This window comes from Hyperolius riggenbachi, chromosome 3 (assembly GCF_040937935.1).
Source record: "Hyperolius riggenbachi isolate aHypRig1 chromosome 3, aHypRig1.pri, whole genome shotgun sequence".
Lineage (NCBI taxonomy): Eukaryota > Metazoa > Chordata > Amphibia > Anura > Hyperoliidae > Hyperolius > Hyperolius riggenbachi.
The window spans coordinates 452,606,750-452,627,601 of record NC_090648.1 but is presented as its reverse complement, the minus strand read 5'-3'; the positions used below and the strand labels follow the sequence as shown (position 1 = coordinate 452,627,601).

At 46.0% G+C, this 20,852-nt stretch overlaps 1 protein-coding gene across 19 annotated transcripts in view; it reads right to left on the bottom strand.

The window, feature by feature from the left end:
* The window catches only part of DGKI (diacylglycerol kinase iota), a 599,247-nt gene that overhangs the window by 235,231 nt on the left and 343,164 nt on the right, over positions 1-20,852 (bottom strand). For all 19 annotated transcript variants that reach the window (XM_068277868.1, XM_068277875.1, XM_068277871.1 and 16 more), the window contains 3 exons: positions 9,051-9,125; positions 7,282-7,377; positions 7,066-7,148 (listed from right to left, as the gene is read on the bottom strand). In XM_068277868.1, coding sequence (XP_068133969.1) covers positions 7,066-7,148; positions 7,282-7,377; positions 9,051-9,125 — 254 coding nt within the window. The remainder of the gene's footprint in view (positions 1-7,065; positions 7,149-7,281; positions 7,378-9,050; positions 9,126-20,852) is intronic.

Sequence of the window (20,852 nt, the reverse complement as noted above, 5' to 3'; positions counted from 1 at the left end):
AGCCGCTGTGCAGCGGCATCCCCCCACCCCCTCCGATCGCCTCCGGCATACAAAGCAAACAGGAAATCCCGTTCAGAACGGGATTTCCTGTTTGGCTTCCCCCGTCGCCATGGCGACGATCGGGATGACGTCATCGACGTCAACGACGTTGTGACGTCAGAGGGAGTCTCGGTCCACCCCTCAGCGCTGCCTGGCACTGATTGGCCAGGCTGCGCAGGGGGTCTTGGGGGGGGGGAGCGGCACGGCACGGCGAGTAGCGGCGAATCAGCGCGGAGCGGCGGCGATCGGTATATACACGCAGCTAGCAAAGTGCTAGCTGCGTGCAACAAAAAAAAAATTATGCAAATCGGCCCACCAGGGCCTGAGAAAACCTCTGTGGCGGCTTACCCCGAGCTCAGCTCGGGATTATCCCCCAGAGGGTTAAGTTTTACAGTTTTTGCAATATTGGTCTTTGAAATGCAAGTCCATTAACTGGACCTACATCTCTTGCTCCTTACTGGTCTAACAAGTAAGTTGTCTTCCTATGGATATTTTGAAACAATAGTTTAAAAATGTAATTCTACCAGTCATAAATTTCAGAATGTCATATGCTCCTTTTTACTGGCGTTGGGGTGGCAGTGCCACAGACATCAGTAGGTGTATGGCTCTGTGCATGCTGGGATCGTGCTGGGGGTTGACGGGGACACCCATCATTTATTGTGCTGATCAGCAGTGATTATACAAGATCTCTCTTTTTGTTTCTTATGAGTATGAGAAGAGATGCTTCCATGGCAGCGTGTGGTTGGACGTCATATACTAGGCGCTACCATGGAAACACAGCCAAGAAGCAGGCGGAAAGGGGGCAACAGGTGCACCTGCGTGGGATTTCCACTGATATTGTTCCTAAGGGCAAAAGTACAGAAGTGCCCTTAGTTACTCCTTAGTTACTTGAATAAAGAGATAGAGTTATATAGCAAGGCATAGTGGGCCATTGCAAAAAAAAAAAAATGGATATTTAGCAAGATTTAAGCTCTCATCTACCTACTTAGCCTCTGCTGTGATATTTTTGTGCTTAAAGGATACCTGAAGTGACATGTGACATGATGAGATAGACATGTGTATGCACAGTGCCTAGCACACAAATAACTATGCTGTGTTCCTTTTTTTCTTTCTCTGCCTGAAAGAGTTAAATATCAGGTATGTAAGTGGCTGACTCAGTCCTGACTCAGACAGGAAGTGACTACAGTGTGACCCTCACTGATAAGAAATTCCCCCTTTTACCTTTTTCTTGCTCTCAGAAGCAATTTTCTGCTAGGAAAGTGTTTTATAGTTGGAATTTCTTATCATTGAGGGTCACACTATAGTCACTTCCTGTCTGAATCAGGACTGAGTCAGCCACTTACATACCTGATATTTAACTATTTCAGGCAGAGAAAGAAAAAAAGGAACACAGCATAGTTATTTGTGTGCTAGGCACTGTACATACACATGTCTATCTCAGAATCAGAATCATTTATTTCGCCAAGCATGACAGGGTCATGCCTGGAATTGGATTGGCACATACAGAGCTCAGCAACAAACACGACAGTGGTGCAGTATACAGGAGACATACATGATAACACAATTAACATGACAGTGGAGCAGTATACAGGAGACATACATGATAACACAATTAACCAGATAATACAGTTCCATTTAACAAAAAAAAATACTACTGGTAACGATGCCAGTCTATGAGGGTTGTGTGCAGAAGGGCAGCCAGGACCCTTACAGTTCCAAGCAGACAGAATGTCTGTGACAGGGCCAGTCTGTGAACCTAATATGGTGGGGGTGGAGGCAGAACATGGGAGGAGTTCAGGAGGTTGACAGCAGAGGGGAAGAACGAGTTCCTGTGCCTCGTAGTCCTGGTGGGGATGACCCGGAATCTCCGCCCTGAACGGAGGCGACTGAAGTAGCACTGGCCAGGGTGGGAGGGGTCGTTTGCTATCTTCAGCACTCTAGTGCGCAGTCTCGAGTTGTAAAGTAGGTCAAGTGAAGGGAGGGGTTTCCCGATGGTTCTCTCTGCTGATCTAATGACCCTCTGGAGTTTTAGCCTGTCGCTGGCGGAGGAACCAACGTACCAGACCAGGATGGAAGAGCAGAGGATAGATTCTGTGGTGGCAGAGTAGAATCTTGTGAGAACCTGATGGGGCATGCCAAACTTTCTCAGCTGGTGGAGGAAGAAGAGTCTTTTCTGGGCCTTCGCCAGGGTGGAGTTAGTGTTAGCCTTCCATCTCAGGTCATTTGAGATGGTGGTGCCCAAGAGACGGACACAGGGAACTATCGCCACGTCAGTGCCTTCAATCTGGATTGGTAGTGGTGGGAGAGCTTGCTTCCTGAAATCGATAATCATCTCCACGGTTTTTCCTGTGTTGAGGACCAGCCTGTTCTCCCTGCACCAGTGACATATTCTGTCTACCTGTTGACGATAGGCACTCTCATCATTTTTTGTGACAAGGCCCATGATGGTGGTTTCGTCTGCAAATTTGATAACTTTGACAGAGTCCGCTGTGGATCTGCAGTTGTTCGTGTAGAGGGAGAACAGCATTGGAGACAAGACGCAGCCTTGTGGAGCCCCCATATTGGTGGTCTGTGGTAGAGAGGAGATGTTACCCAGCTTGACAGATTGTGACCTGTTGAATAGGAAGTCCGTGATCCAAAGGCGTAGGGTGGGATGTACCCCAAGGGCTGCTAGACCCTCCTGCAGTGTGCATGGACAGATGGTGTTGAAGGCCGAACTGAAGTCCAGGAGGAGTATTCTGGCATAAGAGTCTGGCCTGTCCAGGTGGTCGCCAATGAGCTTCAGGCAGATATTAATGGCATCATCGGTGGACCTGTTTGCTCTGTACGCAAACTGGAATGGGTCAAGAAGGGGCATGGTGAGGGACTTCAGGAAGGACAGGACAACTCTTTCAAAGGTCTTCATGATAACAGATGTTAGTGCCACAGGCCTGAAGTTGTTGAGGTCGGTGACTCCCTGCTTTTTGGGGACAGGAATGATGATGGACCTCTTTAGGCATGCAGGAACTTTGCCCAATTGAAGTGACCAATTGAAGGGCCAGAGGCTTTCCTGGGGTTCAGTGTTGACAGGTGACGCCTGACGTCGGATTCACACACTACCAGCGGGGGTTGACTTAGACTAGAGGTGTGGTCTGCTGGGGTCGGAGGGGTATCGGACAGTGACAGATGCCCGCAGGTGAGTCCTGGCACTCAAACCTACAGTAGAATTTACTGAGTTCCTCAGCAAGTTCGATGCTAGGTGTGGCATGTTGTGGGGGAGTCTTGTAATTGGTGGCAGCTTTAAGGCCATTCCATACGGCACGTGAGTCGTTTCAGCAGAGGTTTTGTTTCATCCTCTCAGCGAACTCTCGCTTGGCAGCCTTCAGTTCACGGTTAACCACTTTACCCCCAGCGGTACGAATTTCTCCGCCCCTTTTTTCCCTCCTAAAAAACCAGGGACGGAGAAATTCGTACCTTCCGCGCTACTGCCGCTGTCCGCGATCCCGCCGCTCGTGCACGCGCACCCGCCGCTCGTGCACGCCGCCGCCCGCTCGCCCGGAGATCAATGAACGGGAAAATCCATTCCCATTCGTTGATCTAGCCCCCGCAATGATCTGCTGCTTCTTTCAGAAACAGCGAGATCATTGTGCGTCTCCCAGTCTCCTACTGCTTCCTGTAAGCGTCCTTCCGGACGCTTACAGGTCGCATGTAAACAAACACTCTGTGGCCATCTTGTGGCCAAATAGTAAACTACACCCTAAAAGCATTTTACATATACAAACATTACATTTACACAATAAATTAACTCATTACCTCCCACACTCCCCAATTTTTATTTTTTTTTTGTAATTAAAAAAAAAAAAAAAAAAACATAAATAGTTACCTTAGGGACTGAACTTTTTAAATATTTATGTCAAGAGGGTATAACCAGGGCCGGTTTAAGCAACAATGGGGCCCCAGGGAAAAATAAACCTGGGGGGCCCCCCCAACATATACCCCGGAACAAAAATCGGCATTAAGAGACCTTTTTTGCAGCTGGTATAGTCAGGGTGTGAAGCCCCAATCGGTCGGAGCTCCACATTCTGGCTATTCCAGCCTGCATGGGGGACAAGGGGTTAAAAAGTTTCAGGAGGGGGGACCCTACAATTTTTTTTTTAAATTCCCACACTCTAAACATAAAAAAAAAAAAAAAATTGGGAAAATAGGAAAACATGCCAGGGATCTTCATACAGCCATATTGCGGCTGTATAGCGATCCCTGGCCAAAGCGCTGCGGCTGCGTATAGACCCCCTGGAAACCCCGTCAGGAAATTTATTGCGCTTTCGTTTGATGCATGTAAAATTACACTACCGTTAGGTTTGCTACTAAAAGTGACATTTACCGCATTTAAAAGTATACTTTTTTTCCTTCGAAACTTTAAAATCGATTTTCTCAAACACTATAAGGTCTTTTTGAAAAATTGTTTTTTGCTCTTATTCCTAATGATCTCCTTAACATATCCTGCAAATTTAGGGTTTCTAGCATTTAAGGTGGATTTGCTATTAACCATTAAAGTCGGCAGGTTTTTAAATGTGGTTTTTTTTTCCTTTGAAACTTTAAAATCGATTTTCTCAAAAACTATAAGGCCGATTTTGAATTTTTTTTTTCCTCTTGTAGCCACTGGGGGCCCCTACAAGCTCTGGGGCCCTGGGGCAGCTGCCTCCTTTGCCTTAATGGTAGCGCCGGCCCTGGGTATAACACTGTTACTTTATAAACTGCGGGCTTGTAATTAGGGATGGATGCAAAACTGAAAAAAATGCACCTTTATTTCCAAATAAAATATTGTCGCCAAACATTGTGATAGGGACATAATTTAAATGGTTTTATAACCGGGACAAATGGGTTAATACATTTCATGGGTTTTAATTACAGTAGCATGCTTTATTTAAAAACTATAATGGCCGAAAACTGAAAAATAATAATTTTTTCCCACATTTTTTCCTATTTCCCCATTAAAACACATTTAGAATAAAATAATTCTTGGCATAATGTCCCACCTAAAGAAAGCTTAATTGGTGGCGAAAAAAACAAGATATAGTTCATTTCATTGGGATAAGTAATAATAAAGTTATAGACGAATGAATGGAAGGAGCGCTGAAAGGTGAAAATTGCTCTGGTGGTCAGGGGGTAAAACCCCTCAGTGGTGAAGTGGTTAAGGTTGTTTCTCGCCCTCCTGTATTCCACACGGTTGCCTGACTTATGCGCAGCTTCTTTGCTCTTCTGTAGTTGCCGCAGCTTATTGGAGAACCATGGCTTATTGTTCGGGAAGACTTTGTACGATTTGGTTGGTACACAGGAATCCTCACAAAAGCTGATGTACATGTCACATGTCACTTCGGGTATCCTTTAAAGCGGTATTAAACTCTGACATAATATTCAATACAAATGTGTTTTCTTACTTTTTATATCACATACAATTATCATATTTGCTTTTGTGCATAAATATTATTATTCATTTAGAATTTACAAGTTCCCAAAGTACAGTTTTATTTGTTCTGAAAGCTGCCATTGCATTTTAGTCATAACTGGTGTATTTATATTGTAATGTAACCAGTAATGATTTCTGTGCAGCTGCCTGTGTTCTGGACACATTAGAAGGCGTTTCTGCACTGCCAGGGAATATTTACATTCCTCTCTGCTACAATTAAGTAATTAAGTAAACACAAGATAATGTTATCACCAGTTTGGATGCGGATCTCCTTGCAGGGAGCTTTCTATTGAAAAAATAAGTCCTCTCATTCACTGAAATGAGAATTGCAAAGCACAAGCATGGCGAAATCACAAAATAAATAAATAAATAAAACAATAAATCGCAAAATCTGCCGGGGCGAGGGGATCAAAGCCACATTCACTGAGAGTCTGTATATTCTGTGACAGACTTGTAGCTGGGACCCATGTTAGTGGCATTGTTTACAAGGCCCGAGACTCACTCGGGCCCCATACTGTAGTCCCAGTTGTGATGCCCTAAAGGCGGCCCTGTTTCCCTCACTACATGCTCTACACTTAGCAGAGTAGCGGAGCAGTGTATTATTTCTCTGCTCCAGTGCTGCGTCTTGTTGTCTCCTCTGTTCTTCTCAGCAGCTGCACGCTCTATACGTCTATACCTCCAGCTTCCCATCACTTGGAGCCAGAGATATGCAGCACAGAGCGTGTGCCTGATTAGAAGAGACCCGACACACTGGAGCAGCACGGCAGAAGGGGGAGGAGCAGGGACATCTACCCATCCCTCCCACTCTCCCCCAGTTCATCATAGTTAGGCCACTTTATTTGAGTCAATCAGACCCGCGACTTAGACTATTGAGTTTGACACCCCTGCTTTAAAGCATTGAATAAGACTTTACACAAGTCCTTTCCACAACTGCAATTAAAAGATTATGGAAAGCACCCCATCAAACATGGGTCGGGAGCTTGACACTAAGACATAGGCATGTCCCAAGCAAAACTGTGATCAAGTGTATCAGCACAACGCTTTTTGAATAATTCACGCTCCTTTTATTGAGCCATGTGTTCCCACAAGGAATTTAAGGCGACAATTGTTTAGGAGGCCACGCAGGGTCCCCCTTCTTCAAGGCGCACAAGGTTAAAGTGGAACTGCACTGAGACTAACGTAATTAATAAAATTGATTATTATTTTTTATATTTATTACAATATTTAGTCAGTGTTTGCCTCTTGTATAATCTTTCCTTACCTTGATTTACATTCTGAAATTTATCACAGGTGGTGACATTTTTAGTCCTGTCAAGTGCAGCTCTGTTGAATGTTTTGTTTCTGAGGATCCTGAAGCCAGTGGAAATAATGCCTGGCAGGAGGAGAATATCGCATAGCTAAACAGCCTAAGCTAAGCAATACTGGGAGGGCGGAGCCACATACTAATATACAGTTTCTGATGCTGAAACCAGGAAAAATACCATAAAAGTGTGTTTCCTGAATAATTTACTGCATTCTACTATATGTCACTTCAGTGCCTCTTTAAAATACTACAACAATGGAGGAGTTAAGATACTCACGCATCCCTTGGCCCCTCCTGAGAGAGGTCAAACACTTGTCTGGGATTCAGGTACCACATAAACATCTGCAGCACTTTTGTACCCTAGAAAAGCAGAAAAATAGGAGGTATGAAACAAAACCCGGAAAGGTAAAGAAAAAACAACAAAGACAAAAGCAAGAGTATCTTGTACAGAATGAAAAATAATGGAAAATGTGGGTTATGTGACCACCCTTACCTGGTTCCCACCACTTTTTGGATTGACAAAGACCAGCAAAGGTTTCATGAGCGGGGAAGAGATGGGTTTTATAACAAAGGCCCGGCCTTTAATATCCTGAGAAGACAAACAAATACTTATTACCCTTGACAGATTCATGTGATGAAAGACAAACAAGGACTGAATTCATTCCTTTTCATTTCCTAAAGGTGGCCATGCATCAGGCGACTTTGCAGCCAATCAACCATCTCATTCGATTATTATAATCAAATCGGGTGAGAAACAGTTCCCCCAAGTGCATGCCCGATCGACGATGCAACCAATTTTGGGCTGAAATTGGTCGCATTAATAGGTTTGACATAAAATGTCGGGCCGTTGTGGTCGGTCGGTGCGCGGCGGTAACGCCGAGCGATATCAGGATGAGCGAGAATGCGACGAAACCCCCAACGATGTCCCCCCTAATGGTCAATGTGCTACCCGTTGTCCAGTGCACTATACACTACCTGTTGGTATGCGCCGCTAGCTCCAGGATCCATCTTTCGTCCATACTTGTGCCCCATGTGGTTGCCATGCGTACACAAGGGCGTGTATGTGACATCACACACACACCCATTTTTCTGGCAACCACATGGGGTGCGAGTATGGATGAAGGACCCAGCCCAGAGGCAGCAGCGGACAGGTAATGGTATAGTGCACTGGGTGCTGGGGGGGGGGGGGTATACGGTAGCCCCCTCCCCAGTATAGTAGGCAGCTGTGCCCCCAGTATTAAGTACCCCCCTCCCCAGTACAGATAGCTAGATGTGCCCCCGGTATTAGGTACCCCCTCCCCCAAATATAGACAGCTAGATGTGCCTCCAGTATTAGGTAGCCCCCTCCCCAGTACAGATAGCTAGATGTGCCCCCAGTATTAGGTACCCCCTCCCCAGTACAGATAGCTAGTTGTGCCCCTAGTATTAGGTACCCCCTCCCCAAATATAGACAGCCAGACGTGCCTCCAGTATTAGGTAGCCCCCTCCCCAGTACAGATAGCTAGATGTGCCCCCAGTATTAGGTACCCCCTCCCCAGTACAAATAGCTAGTTGTACCCCTAGTATTAGGTACCCCCTCCCCAAATATAGACAGCCAGATGTGCCTCCAGTATTAGGTATGCCCTCCCCAGTACAGATAGCCAGATGTGTACCCAGTATTAGGTAACCCCCCCCCCCCCACACACACACACACACATATATGCAGAGTGAAGCATGCTGGAACACTCACCAGTCTTCGCCTCATGGGATCTCTCTTCAGCCTGTCACACTTGCAGCGTCTCCTCAAGTTGCGTGTGTCATGAGAGACATCGCTACAGGGCGTCATAGAGGCTGAGATGTAAGGTTGACCGCCATGCTCCACTCTGCATATGGCCGGGCTAAGGGACGGCAGTTAGGGAGGTACAGGTGCGGCCACAGGGATCTGCACCAACAGGCTGTTGCCTCCCGAGCATCTAGCTGCCTCGGCCCAGCCCTGGCATGACCAGACTGAAATCCAACAGTCTGCCATTCTATGCAAATGTTTGAAGTGGATCCTGTAACTGTTGTCTAAAAAACTGCAGACCTGTCATATGCTCTATGACACCAAGTTACAGCCTGTCCAGCTGCTGAAACAGCAGCTCAGAAAATCAAACTTCCCCCTCCCTAGTACACAAGCAGAGGGTGTAGCCTGTACTTTCCCTATCTTCCACCCACCATAAAATGCCCAAAGAGATGGACTAAAAGAGCTGCCCACAGGGAAGGTACAAATGACTTATGTGTTACCTCGAAGCCTTTTTTGCTGGCTTTCCTCTTAAACGACGTCCTCTTCTTCCGCCTACTAGAGTTTTTTGAATTGACCTGTAAAATTACAGAAGAAATTGGTGAATAAAAGAATTAACTAGAAGCCTTTGCTAAGTTACTCCCCCTCCCCCCTTCCATGGACGTCCGTACAGAAACCTTTTCCATGGTACACCTATATTTACAGGATAACAAGCTTCACATTTTTCTTCATGCAGCTCTACAAGGCCCAACTAAATCCAAAACTGAATAAGGTATTCTGTATTAGCAATCAAGATGATAAGTAAAGATGTACAGCGGTGAACAGAATACCATGTGCCAAATTGGCAAACTCCGCTACAGCTCTCATCTTTTCCTCACTGGAAGCTGTTGGTGGGCGGGTCAATCAGGTGTCATATGACAACCAATGGAGAAAGAGCATTGGATGCCAATTAACTTTTTACAGTGTTTTACTTCAGCTATCATCTGGAAATATGCCTGAAGAAGGGGACTAGATCCCAGAAAGCTTGCATCATTTAACTTTATCAGTTTGCCATTAAAAGGTATTACTTTTACAAGACTTTGTTCTTTTCTACCTACATTACTGTACTGTAGAAATTCAATGACTTTGTAGACAGTGAGCAGTAGTAAGACCACCACCTGTTTACAGGAAAATGCTCAGACATTAGTGAGGTTATATCTGTATGGCTAGGGGCGTTGCTGCAAGCAAGCACAGCTATCCAATGTTTTCTTCAGATGTGAAAACTATAGCTCCAAGTCTAATACTTATATGTTATGCTAATCCGCTTAATTGCTTTCAGAATTTGCCTTATTGAATTTTAGGTTTAGCTGGCCTCCAGATTGATTCTGTATATGAATTGCTGTGTTGACTTTACTCCAAAAAAAGAGATCTAGGAAGACAGCAGAGCCCCATGGGCTGCACAGTGTTGTAGCTTATAGCTCGATCTGTATTCCTAAGCCACATATACCTTGACTGTCACCTAAAGCAATTACGTTCTAGACTCGGCTGTAAAATTCAACTCTTTATCCTCCTAACATTAATACATAACACTCACACTAAGTATAGATTAGGATCAGCGCATTACCTACTAATCATAAGTAGAGTTTCTTGTGTGTAGCAGAACTCTTTGGCAAGCATGCAGTCAGATGATGATTTGTAAGGTTACTACTACTGATTGGCCAAAAGATGGTGCTGTGGTTCCGCCTGCTAGTCTATCTGGACCAGTTTGCAAAAGGAGCAGCGGGTGGCTGTGATTGGTCGGTGTGGTGCCAGCATCCCTGCCTGATTGGTCACTTGCCAAAGCTTCCCCTCTGACTGGCCATGGTGCTCTCTCGCCGCTGATGGGGCTTACTGTAGCATGCCTCGATAAGAGACGACACCTCGCCTGCTTATAATGTCATAGGGAAGAGTGGCATGTGCCACCAGTCGCATGAGGACGGGGATGTGTGGATGAGGAGGGTAATGTGTTTGCCAATAAGGTGGGTGGGAGAGTAGAGAAGAGGCCCCCTAGATTTTTCCACCTGAATCAAGTGATTCAGGTGGCTTCATGGTAGGTCCACCCAGTGGCATAGCTAAGGAGCTGTGGGCCCCGATGCAAGTTTTGCATTGGGCCCCCCCAAGCACTCTGTACATAACAATTGATACAGCGCACCAAAACCTGCCAAGGACAACCACAGTGTCAGAAGTGCAAGAAGGGGATGGGGAACAGTGTGTTAATGATTACCACTATTTAAAGCATCTAAAGAAGTGAATATTATCAGCACAGGACCAATAAAGAGCTAATACTATGGTTGAGGGTGAGCCCCACGGGACCCCTTTAGCCCAAGGGCCCCGATCAGGGTTGCCAACTCATCCCTTTAAATACTGACACATCTAAGTTATACAGATTCTGAGGCTTCTCACACATAATCAGTGCCTAAACTGCCTCTAACTAGCTACAAAACATGTATAATTCCGTATTTAAAGGGATGAGTTGGCAACACTGTCCCCGATGCGGTCGCTATCTCTGCACCTCCTATTGCTATGCCACTGGGTCCACCCCTGATCATAAGCAGCAAATCAGTCTTACAAAACGACCACCTGATCATACTGATCACATGCTTCTCCGTGAGTTCTGCTACACATGACCAATGCTATTCCTGTCACACCCCTTCCACACCCAGGTCTTTTCCCTAGCAATGTAATACCAGTACCACATACATAGCTCCTTCTGTCCACATGGTTGGGTGAAGCAGCTTTAGAACTAGCACTATGATCAGTAATAACCAACTAAACCACTAGCATGACCATAGCCTCTGTGACCCCCATGACCACAGCAGGGCTTGGACACTAGGGAGTCCTGCTCCTCCTACCTTTCAGGGTAGTGCGGGGAGCAGTGTAATATTTACCTGTTCCAGCGCTGCATCTGGTCTCCTTCCCATCCCAGCAGCCGCACACGCTCAGCTGCCATCCTCCGGCTCATGATGCATGTCATGTGATCGGGAGACGGAGGATGGCAGAATAGAGTCTGGTGAGAGAGAGGAAGAGGAGACCTGATGCAGCACTGGAACAGGTAAATATTACACCACTTAGCAAGGTTGGACCAATAAGAATTGGCAGGAAGTTATTCTGATTGGTCCAATTTCAAGCTGCATATAATTTACAAGAAATGTGCTACTTACTAGCTGCAGGGTTAACAGGAGCCCTTGTTAATCATTTTTCTTTAGTGGAATAATCCATTGACTGACATCATACTTGGACTCTCCCACGTTACAGCCTCTGTGAAGGATTCTGTGTAATAGCTGTGTCTTACATGCACACGTCACATGCTTACATGTATGTAACAGCGATGTTTAGTGAGATTCTAATTGTTCTGACTCCCTTGCAGATTTAATGCAGCTTGGGATTTGACCAATCAGAATTGTTGGTCCACTAGAATCAGAATTGGTCCAATCCCATGCTCCGTACAATTTATAACTGTCTGCATCTCACTGACCACCTCTGGTAAAGAAACTAAAATAGAATTTGTCATTGACCCCTGCAATTTGCAGAGCTGGTCTAAAAAGATTACCATTTTCCCCGTAATAATGGCATTACACTTTAAAGGACAACTGTAGAGAAAGGTATACGGAGGCTGCCATATTTATATCCTTAGTTGCCTGGCAGCCCTGCTGATCTATTTAGTTGCAGTGGTGTCTGAATCACACCTGAAACAAGCATGCGGCTAATCTTGTCAGATCTGACTTTAATGTCAGAAACACCTGATCTGCTGCATGCTTGTTCAGGTGCTATGGCTAAAAGTATTAGAGGCAGATGATCGGCAGGACAGCCAGGCAACTGGTATTGCTTAAAAGGAAATAAATATGGCAGCCTCCATATCCCTCTCCCTTCAGTTGTCCATCAGGTACAATTTTTTAAGCGATTCTTTATATTGAAATCATTTTTGTGGACTGCTTGCAGGTTGAGGTCTTGCAAGTTGTCCGAAAGCATGCTACAATATACATTTTTTTTTTAATTCTGATTTTTTTTTTTTTACGTTATTGTTTGCTGCTATGGACAGTAGCGCTGCCCACAGTTTTTTGTTACACTTAGAATTTTTGATGTTGCATCCGATACAAAAAAATAATAATTTGGAGCCTGATTTGATGACGCTGAGTGTGCCCAACACCAGGGGGCGCACACAGCGTCATCAGAGGAACACGTTGGGGGACATGTGATCGCAGAGGGACAGGAAGTGGCGAACAGAGGAGAAGGAGATTGCAGCTGGGGATCGCAGAGAAGACGTCGGGAATGCGCTCTCACGGAAGCGCATGGTGCCTGTGAGGGATCCTACACGCCAGCGACGCCGCAGGTAAGTACTTGAATTGCTAGACGAGTCTGACTCAAGGCTCGTCCATATAGCTAGGAAGTTTTGACTAACGTAGTTTTGACTTTAGTTGATCAGTTTGACCTTGTTTTACTTCAGTTTGTCCACAGTCTTCTTTTTGAGGATTGGTGCAAGACAGACAGGTTGTGGGAGAGAGTTCTAAAGGAGAGGTAACACTGGTGAGAAGTCCTTGATGGGTAAGTGAGAGGTGACCAAGCTGGACGACAAAAAGGGTCCCATGGGGGAGCGCAGGTTCCGGAAGCAATTATATCTGGAGATTAAGAAGTAAAGGTATGGAGGGGAAAGCTTATGTAGAGTTTTGTATGATAGTGTTAGAAGTTTGAACTGGATTATTTGGGTGATTGGCAGCCAATGAAGGGATTGGCAGAGAGGGGCAGCATCAGAGGAGCGGGAGAAAAGCTAAGTGAGACAGGCAGTAGAGTTCAGTAGGGACTGGAGAGGTGCCAGACTGTTTTTTGGTAAGCCACAGAGTAGGGTGTTACAGTAGTTAAAGTAGACCTGAACTCTTGCAGAGGACAGAAGGAAAACATAGAGAAATGCATCCTGTATGTATTTAGAGAGTTTAGCCTGTTTAATTCCCCCTAAAAACTGTGTCTAATCACAACTGTAATTTCATCTCTCCCTGACTGCCATGGCAGATAAGCTCATTTGAAAGCATATCATTTTTAATAATATGTCGGCTTCCATTAAAGCAAAAAGTAGACACACTGCAGATTTATTTCAGGATTTCTATCAGCTGTAATAAAGAAATGTTTTTCTTTAAAGGTCATTATGCTGTTGCTTATCTTTTAGAGCAGAGAGGAAGTTCTGATTTCAGGTCCACTTTAGGATGGGAAATGATGAGAGCATTTTAGTAGCCCCTTGTGAGAGGAAAGGATGAATTCTGGAGCTATTTTTGAGATGGAAGTAGCAGGTGGCTGTTAATGTGTGGGTTAAATGAGAGCTAGGAGTCCAGCGTTACCCCCAGACAGCAAGCTTTAGGAGTTGGGGTTATTGGGGTGTTTTCTACATTGATGCTACCTATAGGTGGGGAGCCGTGCGAGAGGGAGGAAATATCAATCTTAATCATGTTAAAGGTATGGCTTCTGGCTTTGAAAAAGAGCTACTGAGCTTGAAACAGCGGGCTGTCAGCCGCTAAAGCCATTTTTTACCGATGACTTGTCATTTTTTATGACTTTTTCAATAAAGAGCTAATTATTTACTGAAGGTGGTGCCTGCTTCGTCTGGATCTGCATCTTTGGATCATTGGTACAGTGGTCTTAAAGCTACGGCACACCCCATATCCTTTTGCATGGGTGCTCCTCCACTTCTGTTGTTTTTGCTGTTAAAGGACAACGGACCTGGGAGGGATATGGAGGCTGCCATATTTCTTTGTACACAATATCACTTGCCTGGCATCCTGCTGATCTTTCAGGCATCAGCAGTGTCTGAATCACACACCTGAAACAAGAGGTACAGATTGCCCAGCAAGGTTATGGTGGCCCGGAACGTCTAGGAGTCTTGAAACAAGGACAGCTAGGCAATGTGCATTGTTTAAAAGGAAACAAATATGGCAGCCTCCATATCCCTCTCACTTTAGTTATCCTTTAAAGCAGCAGGCTATGCTGCTTTAAAGGATAACTAAAGTGAGAGGGATATGGAGGCTGCCATATTTCCTGACATACTGTGCCAGGAAAAAAAACACATATATAAGTAGATAAATACTTGTTCTACTTACATAACATGTATTGTACTGTCCACATTTTGATTTCAGTGAATTGTATATAGTAAATAAAGAGTATTCTGTTCCTGGCATTTGCCATCTTGGTTCCCTCTGACGAAGCCAATCCTGATGTAATTTCCTCCCTTACGTGTTTATAAAGCTAGCTTTCTTTGTAAACACATGATAGCACAGCAGAATAGATCGCATTTCAACTTCAGACTGAACTGCACTCAGCCAATCAGTGAGGAGCAGGAATGTGGGAGGGGTGATGTCAAGCTTCCCTCTCTCCCTGGCGATGGCAAAAATATAGCCAGGCTGAGATCAGATTTATTACAGCAGAAACATTTCTAAATAGATTGGAGTGCTTGCAGGGTAGGGTAATGTTCCAGGCTGCATAATGAACACAGTGCAGTGGGTAAATGGAATTTGATTTTGTGGCTGACAACCCCTCTATAACTTTAAAGAGGAACTGTAACGACAAAACGGCCCCTGGGGGGTACTCACCTCGGGTGGGGGAAGCCTCAGGATCCTAATGAGGCTTCCCACGCCGTCCTGCGTCCCTCGGGGGTCTCGCTGTAGCCCTCCGTACAGCCGTGACGCAATATTTACCTTCCTGGCTCCTGCGCAGGCGCTCTGATGCCTCTCGGCGCAAGTTTCCGGCGCCTGCGCAGTAGAGCGGACCCGACGGAGATCGGGTATTTCCGTCTATTTCCGTGCCGAAAGTCGCCACAGCGCCTCCGCTGGAGCCAGCAAAGGTAAATATTGAACTGACAGTCGGCACAGTCGCCAGCTGTTCGGAGGGCTGCGGCGAGACCCCCGTGGGACAGAGGACGGCGTGGGAAGCCTCATTAGGATCCGGAGGCTTCCCCCACCCGAGGTGAGTACCCCCCAGGGGAGGTTTTTGTTGTTACAGAGTCTCTTTAAGGAAACAGGATGACATGAATGTAGAAATAGCAGATAGACAGTCAGGGACTCGAACTAATAATTTAAAGAGGTAGATTTGGTTGTCATGAACATAGAGGTGATTCTGGAAACCAAAAAAGCGTATTAATGGTCTATAAAGTTACCCTATTGGGACCTCTAAACACGAAAATAAACTGCTTTATTTTGTGACCATAATGGAGGCAACCGAGCTAATAACTAACTGATCAGCAGTCAGTAGTTCAATAAGCTAATGTGGAATTCATGTCACACAACAGCTAGAGGGTTGCATGGGCTAAATTCTGCGGGGTCCGTTAAAAATGGCGCCAGTTAACGTACTTAAAAAACGGCGCCCCATAGAGAACCACTATCGCTAGTTATTTTTCGCCGGCTTTAAAAACGATATTTATCGTTTATATTTATATTTGTATTGCTCCCAAACGATATTTTTCGTTTTAACCCTTGCTTTGCTGCAGTTTGGAAAATATCTGCCCGCCGGCTTTAATGTTAAATAGCAAAGCCCCCTTAAAAGCTAAAAACACCAAATTTGCAGGGAATGTTAAGAAGAAAATTGTGAACAAGAGGAAAAAAATTGTTCAAAAAGACCTTATAGTTTTTGAGAAAATCGATTTTGAATATTCTTCTTCTGACCGTGGGAAAATAAACGCCCGCCGACTTTAGCGGTTAATAGCAAAGCCCCTTTAAATGCCAGAAACACCAAATGTGTAGGGAATGTTAAGAAGAATAGTGGGAACACGAAGAAAAAAAAATGTTCAAAAAGACCTTATAGTTTTTGAGAAAATAGATTTTAAATCTTCAAAGAGGAAATGTGTCTATTTAAATCGCATACTGACATTTCCACGGTGGAAACAATTCCCGCCGACTTTAGCAGTTAATAGCAAAGTCCCCTTAAATCCTAGCAACACCAAATTTGCAGGATATGTTCAAAAGATACTGGGAAACAATATTTAAAAAAAAATTGAAAAATTGTATTTATTTTTTTTTAAATTTAAATTTTTGGGTTATGTTCAGAGTGTGGGAATTTTTTTTGAAAAAAATGACGTGGGGTCCCCCCTCCCGAGCCTCTGTAACCCCTTGTCCCCCATGCAGGCTGGGATAGCCAGAATGCGGAGCCCCGGCTGACTGGGGCTTCGCACCCTGAGCTATACCAGCCCACATGGTCCATGGTATGGGGGGGCTTCGGGGGGGAGGGGCGGCCAAGCCTTCCCCTCCCCCCCCGGAGCCCTTGTCCAATCCATGGACAAGGGGCTCTTCCCCACCTCCGGTGCCCCAGGAGGAGGTGGGGGCGACGACTCCCTGGGGGGGGGGTTCATGGTGGCATCTGGGTAAGGGGTGCACCCCTATACTCATTTCTCCTGGGAGGGGGGCAGGCATCTGGGTTCCCCTTCTTAAAGGGGACTCCCAGATGCCACCATGAACCCCCCCCCCCCCCCAGGGAGACGTCGCCCCACCTCCTCCTGGGGCACTGGAGGTGGGGAAGAGCCCCTTGTCCATGGATTGAACAAGGGCTCCGGAGGGGAGGGGAAGGACTCGGCCGCCCCTCCCCCCCGAAGCCCCCCCATACCATGGACCATGCGGGCTGGTATAGCTCAGGGTGCGAAGCCCCAGTCAGCCGGGGCTCCGCATTCTGGATATCCCAGCCTGCATGGGGGACAAGGAGTTACAGAGGCTCGGGAGGGGGGACCCCACGTCATTTTTTTTCAAAAAAATTTCCCACACTCTGAACATAACCCAAAAATTTAAATTAAAAAAAAAAATTTCAATTTTTTTTTAAATATTGTTTCCCAGTATCTTTTGAACATATCCTGCAAATTTGGTGTTGCTAGGATTTAAGGGGACTTTGCTATTAACTGCTAAAGTCGGCGGGAATGGTTTCCACCGCGGAAATGTCAGTACGCGATTTAAATAGACACATTTTCCTCTTTGAAGATTTAAAATCAATTTTCTCAAAAACTATAAGGTCTTTTTGAACAATTTTTTTTTCTTCGTGTTCCCACTATTCTTCTTAAAGAGGAGCTGTAAAGAAAACGTCCCCTGGGGGGGTACTCACCTCGGGTGGGGAAGCCTCCGGATCCTAATGAGGCTTCCCACGCCGTCCTCCATCCGTCAGGGGTCTCGCTGCAGCCCTCCGTGCAGCGGTGACGTCAATATTTACCTTCCCGGCTCCTGCGCAGGCGCTCTGACGGCTGTCGGCTTCGAAGTAGGCGGAAATACCCGATCGCCGTCGGGTCTGCTCTACTGCACAGGCGCAAGTTTCCGGCGCCTACGCAGTAGTGCGGACCTGACGGAGATCGGGTATTTCCGTCTATTTCCGTGCCGAAAGCAGCCACAGCGCCCCCGCTGGAGCCAGCAAAGGTAAATATTGAAGCTACAGTCGGCTCTGTCGCCGGCTGTTCGGAGGGCTGCAGCGAGACCCCCGTGGGACAGAGGACGGCGTGGGAAGCCTCATTAGGATCCGGAGGCTTCCCCCACCCGAGGTGAGTACCCCCCAGGGGAGGTTTTTGTTGTTACAGAGTCTCTTTAACATTCCCTACACATTTGGTGTTTCTGGCATTTAAAGGGGCTTTGCTATTAACCGCTAAAGTCGGCGGGCGTTTATTTTCCCACGGTCAGAAGAAGAATATTCAAAATCGATTTTCTCAAAAACTATAAGGTCTTTTTGAACAATTTTTTTTCCTCTTGTTCACAATTTTCTTCTTAACATTCCCTGCAAATTTGGTGTTTTTAGCTTTTAAGGGGGCTTTGCTATTAAACATTAAAGCCGGCGGGCAGATATTTTCCAAACGGCAGCAAAGCAGGGGTTAAAACGATAAATATCGTTCAGGCAGGACAAAAAAAGTTTTAAAACGATAAATTTCGTTCAAAAGGTCTGCACTATTTTAACCTTTAAAACGATAAATATAGTTTTAAACCTATATCGGGCAGAAGGGGGCGCCATTTTTTTGCCGGCGCCATTTTTCACTAGACGCAAATTCTGCACCTCTATTCATCTTAATTTAATTTTAATTCTTTCCAACCATTATCATTTTCCACCACAAGATGGCGCTAGTATACCACTGTAAAGCCAGGTCTAGGATCATCTACTGTTCTGGCTGATAATGTTTTTTATTTATTTATTTATTTATTTTGTATAGTGCCTTCTTCTTAGCACAAAGGTACAGACTAACCAAAAAGCTCATGGTGAACCAGAACTCATTGGAGTGTGTAAGGGGCTGTAAGGGGCTACAATGGTCCTAAAAAAACCCTTACTAAAATGTTATGGAAAACAAAAGTTTGCTTTCTAAAAAAGTTTGCTTTCTTAGCACAGTAAATACTGGTAGTACAAAACATTTTGCGGGGAACATAGATTCCTGAGAAGTTCAAACACTGTACAATCTGGAAATATAGTAATACACACACAAAGTCATACATAATTGATGTGTGGTTTAAGGCCCCTTTTACACTATATGCAGTCCGTTGAGTCGTGGAAAGCGGTCACAGAATTAGTGTTAGCCCATAGGGCTATCACACTGAACACAGTGCATCGTGGTGCGACAGTCCCCGGCATGTTAACGCACTGCATGCAGTGCAGTGGTAGGAGTAAAAGTACAAAGAAAAACGTATACAGTGGTAAGAGAAGGTGTAGCGTAGTTAGGCACTAGGCGGGTGGAGACGTTAGATTAAGGGGGCTGATGGGGGTCCTAGGTTGAGGAGCTGGATGGCTTGGTGGTAGAAGGAGTTCATGTGTCTGGTGGTGTAGTGGGTATGGAACCAAAAGTATAGCGATGGACCAATGGTAGAAGATTGTGATGTCGGTCACTGGGATGGAAGGGGTCCTTTGCTATTCTGATGGTCCTGGAGCGCAGTTTGAGGGAGTGGAGAAGGTGAAGGGGAGGGGGGACCCGATGATATTTTTCAAAGTGTAAATGACTCTGTAATTTGTACCTGTTGCTGGAAGAGGCCCTTGCTTACCATACAATGATGGAAGAGCATAATATTGACTCAATGGTAGCCGAGTAGATGTAGGTCATATGGTCCTACGATAATCCGAATTTTTTAAATTGGCGCAGGAAGCACAGCTGTAGTTGGGCTTTCTTCTGGGTGCTGGTGACATTTTCTTCCACCTTAGGTCACCGTAGATGGTGGTGGCCAGGAAGCGGGCGTTCAAAACTCTGGTAAACTCTGTGCCCTCGATGATGAGTAACGGACTTCAGGGGGACTTTTCCTGAAGTCAATGATCAATTACGCAGTTTTTACGGTGTTGAGGACAATCTTGTTTTGCCTTACACCAGTTGCAGATATCTTCAATCTCTTTACGGTAGTCTTGTTCGTCGCTCTTGTCTATGTGGCATAGGAAGGTGGTGTTGTCATGTACTCATCATTGTACCTCTAAGCAAGCATTAGGGTAGACAGATCATGTACATATTGCTGTACGTCTGTGCAGAGCATAGGGTAGGCAGATCATGTATACATCACTCTACTCATCGACTGATTGCTTGTTTTGATACATTTACTTTTTCCGGTTTTAGAGGTTTAGTATTTTCTTGGGTGGAGATGGGCGTAGCAATAATCAAAGCAGCTGTTGCAACTGCTATGAGGCCCTGAAGCAGAGGGGGCCCAGGTTGCAATGGATGTTTTCACTATTAATTTTTCTTTGTTTCTCCACCCTCTGACTTTGTCCCTTAGCCAAAGGACGCAGTATAGACGCAGTGAACATGAGAATGTAATTTGCCCAATCAACTCATAATTAGGGTTGCCAGGTGTCCGGTTTTAGACCGGACAGTCCGGTTTTTGGCCGCTGTGTCCGGTGCAAAAAGGCATGCTAAACCGGACAATTAAGATGTCCGGTTTTATGCCTTTTCCGGCGGCTGTCAGTATTGACAGCCGCCTGTAGCAGGAGGAGAGCAGCGCAGTGGAGGGAAAGCGGTGGGCAGCGGCGGAGAAGGGGGCCATCTCCCCCCCTTCTCTCACCTTAGATTCTTTCCGTCCCTCGCTGTCTCCTCCGATCTGTGTGTGGCTGACTGGCGGTGGCGCTTGGCAGCGGGCGGGACTTACCTTCCGTGTCGCTCCATGCGCCGGCAGGAAGTTCTGGTGCCGCAGCCGCTGCTCTGGTCTGCATCAGACCAGAGTAGTGGCAACTCGTCATCCCACGCGGCGCCTGCGACGAGACCAGTCACCAGACGGAGGAGACACGGAAGGTAAGTTCCGCCCCTCTGCCAGCCACCGCACACACCGATCGGAGGAGACAGCGAGGGAGGGAGAGGACCCTAAGGTGAGCGAAGGGGGGGAGATGGCCCC